This window comes from Lepidothrix coronata, unplaced genomic scaffold (genome assembly GCF_001604755.1).
Source record: "Lepidothrix coronata isolate B3197 unplaced genomic scaffold, Lepidothrix_coronata-1.0 Scaffold152, whole genome shotgun sequence".
NCBI classification, from domain to species: domain Eukaryota; kingdom Metazoa; phylum Chordata; class Aves; order Passeriformes; family Pipridae; genus Lepidothrix; species Lepidothrix coronata.
The window spans coordinates 1,368,838-1,372,179 of record NW_016690332.1 but is presented as its reverse complement, the minus strand read 5'-3'; the positions used below and the strand labels follow the sequence as shown (position 1 = coordinate 1,372,179).

The following is a 3,342-nucleotide window of genomic DNA, read 5'->3' as shown; positions in this document are numbered from 1 at the left end:
TTTGCATTTTACACCTGGGAGGCGGGCCGGCTCTGCGAAGTCGCGCGGAACTGCGGCTTCGTTCGAAATACCCGGGAAGGGGAGGGACCTGGCAGGAGAAAATACAAACAAGTTGCGTAAAATAACTTTCCAACAAGACCGCGCTGTCATCTTGGCTAATTACGGCTCTGATACGGCTTATTAGGGCATACCCACCTTTGCTACCTTGCTTCTCCACCCACCACCCTTTCAGATCTTTGTCCTGGCTCCGCCTCTCGCCGGCGTTATAATGCGCTGGTCTGAAAGTGGTGGAGAGACACAGAACCACAGGGGAATGGAGAGATAATGACAATAACACTAATAACCCTAATAACCCGGCTGCTGCCCGCGTCGCAGCGAGGAGCCAGCCCGGCGTCCCGGCACTGACAGGAGTCGAAGCCGGAGAGAGCGGAGTAACGCCGACGGCCCGAGAGAGCTTCTCCCCGCGCCGGGGGAGCGCCGAACGGTAACAGCGGCAGCGCCCCCGAGAAGAACCGGGCTCGGGCGGACGCGGAGAAGAGCCGGCTCCAGCAGCCGCCCGCCCGTCGTCTCGCACCGGCTCCAGTGGGACCACCTCGCCCCTCTCCTTCAGCCCCATGGAGCAGCGAGAGTAAAGAGCAAGAAGGACAAAAAGGGGGGCGAAAAGAGAGCGAGCGCCCCAGTAGAGGAGAAGGAGGTGGAAGCCGGAGGAATCGGGCGGCAGGGCACCACCGCCCGTCCTCGGGCGCCCGCCGGCCGGAAAGGGGCAGCCCCCTGCCAGCGACCCCGGGCCGGCTGGCTGAGGCGGGCGCAGAGCTCCGCTGCCCTGCCGTGCCCTGCCCGCCTTGCCAGCCGCCGCGGAGCTGTCCAAGCCGGCGCGGGGGCAGAAAGCCCCTGGGTCAGCTCGCCGCCTCCCGTGAGGCCGCGCCGAGGGGCGGGGGTCGCGCCCACCCAGCGGAGCCGCGGGGTGCGGGGGGGCCGCCGGCGCCGCCGCCATGAAGCTGGAGGTGTTCTCGCAGCACTATGAGGACAAGCTGAGCGCCGGCAGCGACCAGGAAGGCAGCGGCTCGCTCTCCCCGGCTCCGGCTGACAGCGAGCTGGGCTCCGACGGTGACTGCGCGGCCAACAGCCCGGGCGGCGGGGCCGGGCGATCGGGGCACCCCCCGCCGCCGCCGCGGACCCCGCAGCCGCCGCCACCGCCGGCCGAGAGCGCCAAGGGGAAACCCTACACGCGGCGGCCGAAGCCTCCCTACTCCTACATCGCGCTGATTGCTATGGCCATCCGCGACTCGGCCGGCGGCCGCCTGACCCTGGCCGAGATAAACGACTACCTGATGAGCCGCTTCCCCTTCTTCCGCGGCGCCTACACCGGCTGGCGCAACTCGGTGCGCCACAACCTCTCCCTCAATGACTGCTTCGTCAAGGTGCTGCGCGACCCGGCGCGGCCCTGGGGCAAGGACAACTACTGGATGCTCAACCCCAGCAGCGAGTACACCTTCGCCGACGGCGTCTTCCGCCGCCGCCGCAAGCGCCTCAGCCGCGCCGCCCCGCCGCCGCAGCCTGCCCGCTCCGCCGCCGCCTCCTCGCCGCAAGCGCCGCAGGAGGCGGCGAGAGCGGGAGCCGCGTCCCCCGGCGGTTCCCCGCGGTGCTGCTGCGCCTCCTCGCCCTGCAACTGCGCGCCGGGTGCCAAGGAGGCAGCGGTGGGGGGCGGCGGGGCGAGGGCGCCGGGCGGCAGCGCCAAGTTCTCCAGCTCCTTCGCCATCGAGAGCCTACTCCAGCGGCCGGCAGGACCCCGCGCCGCCCCGCAGCCGCCACCGCACGCCCGCCTCCTCTGGCCGGCGCCGCCCGCGCCCCCGCACCTGCTGCCCGGCCACTACCCGCTGCTTCCCTACCCGCCTGCCGCGCAGCCCCCGCCCGCCACCGCCCTCTACGGCGGCGGCCTCCTGCAGCTCTGCGCCTACGGGCTGGGGGAGCCGTCGCCGCTGCTGCTGGGGGGCGGGCGGCAGGCGCTGTCCCCGGGGGAGCCGCCGCCGGCAGAGCGACCGCGGGTGCCGCTCTTCCCCGCCGCCCTCGCCAAGGGCGGGCGGGGGCCGCCGCCCGGCTCCCCGCTGTACGGGCCCCTCCGGCTGGCCGGGCCGCTGCCGCCGGCGGCGGGGGGCTCGGCCTCGTTCCAGCCGTACGCCGTGGAGACCCCCCTGGCTTAATGGAGCCTCCCTCCTCCCCTGCGAGGGACCTGCCCGGGGAGGCGTGGAGGGGGGAAGGAGGAGGCTCTGAATCCCGCACTTTAACTCCAGAGGCGACCAAAGCCTCCAAGCAAAAGCCTCGGTGACTGTGCCTTAGTGAAAAGACAGTGGGTTTAACTTAAACCAAAAAAAAAAAAAAAAAAAAAAAAAAAAAAAAAAAAAAAAAAAAAAAAAAAAGGAAAAAAAAAAAAAAAAGAAAAAAATCAAACAACTGTCGGTTTGGACATAGCCATGAGCCTCAAGTGCTTCTTACTGTTCGTTGAGACTACTTGACTTCAGCCAGTCCCTCGCCACCTCCTTTCTATCCCCCCCGTCTTGTTCCCACATCTCCTGCTACCGAAGCCTTGGGCAGCACAACGGGGAGTGCCCCGCGGAGGCGTGTGGTGGCGGCCGCAGGGAATGCGCTGTGCGCTTGGGGGGGTGGAGGAACGGGGCCGGGGGAGCCTGCCGGGAAGAGCAGGGAGAGAGGAAGGGAGGGGGCCGGGGCTGCTGTGGAGCCGTAGGTCTGTACTGCAAAGCAATGCATCACTGTGCCAAAAGCAAATCTTTTCTCCTGTCCAGCAACTAGCATTTCGTGGGAAGGCAGGACATTAAATTATTTATAAAAGTAGTGTTTTTAACAAAAAGAGTGCAGCTTTTTTAATTATTGGGGGGGGTGGGCGGGGCGAGACAGGGGAAAGGGCTTAAGGAAATGTCAGGCGTTGTCTCCTGTACTGGCTGGCGTTCTACGTTTATGGCCAAGACCACTGCTACTGGAAAAAGAAAAATAATTTTTTTCGTATTTTATTTCTGTGTTTGTATATAATATATGTGCGTATGCATTTTATTGACACTCGGCCACCATGTTTTTTCCATTTTTTTCCTTTCTCCCTTTCCCCCGAATAAAAGCTGCCCACTAAATAAAGTAGTAAGGAGAAGAGCGTGATGTCTGTGCTGGCGTGGAGGGAGGGAAGCCTGTCGTGAGACAACCTTGGCCGAGAAGCTTGGCTCTGGCTGCAGGGGCAGCCGGGCTGCCCGCCCTTTCATCCCCATCCCTGCCAGGGGGTAGAGATGCCTCCTACGGACCCGCCTTATTTCGGTCACGGAAGATGAGAGAGGTTCT

The 3,342-nt window shown here is 64.7% G+C and overlaps 1 protein-coding gene across 1 annotated transcript; it reads left to right on the top strand.

Moving 5' to 3' along the window:
- Positions 1 to 992: 992 nt before the first annotated feature.
- On the top strand, positions 993 to 2,411 carry FOXQ1 (forkhead box Q1). Its single transcript, XM_017828709.1, has one exon. The coding sequence runs from the start codon at positions 993 to 995 to the stop codon at positions 2,199 to 2,201; it is 1,209 nt and encodes a 402-aa protein (XP_017684198.1). The 3' UTR covers positions 2,202 to 2,411.
- Positions 2,412 to 3,342: the final 931 nt, after the last annotated feature.

What these genes read in the sequence shown, in the direction of transcription:
- FOXQ1 (XM_017828709.1), top strand. Translation starts at nt 993, where the DNA reads ATGAAGCTGGAGGTGTTCTCGCAGCACTATGAGGACAAGCTGAGCGCC.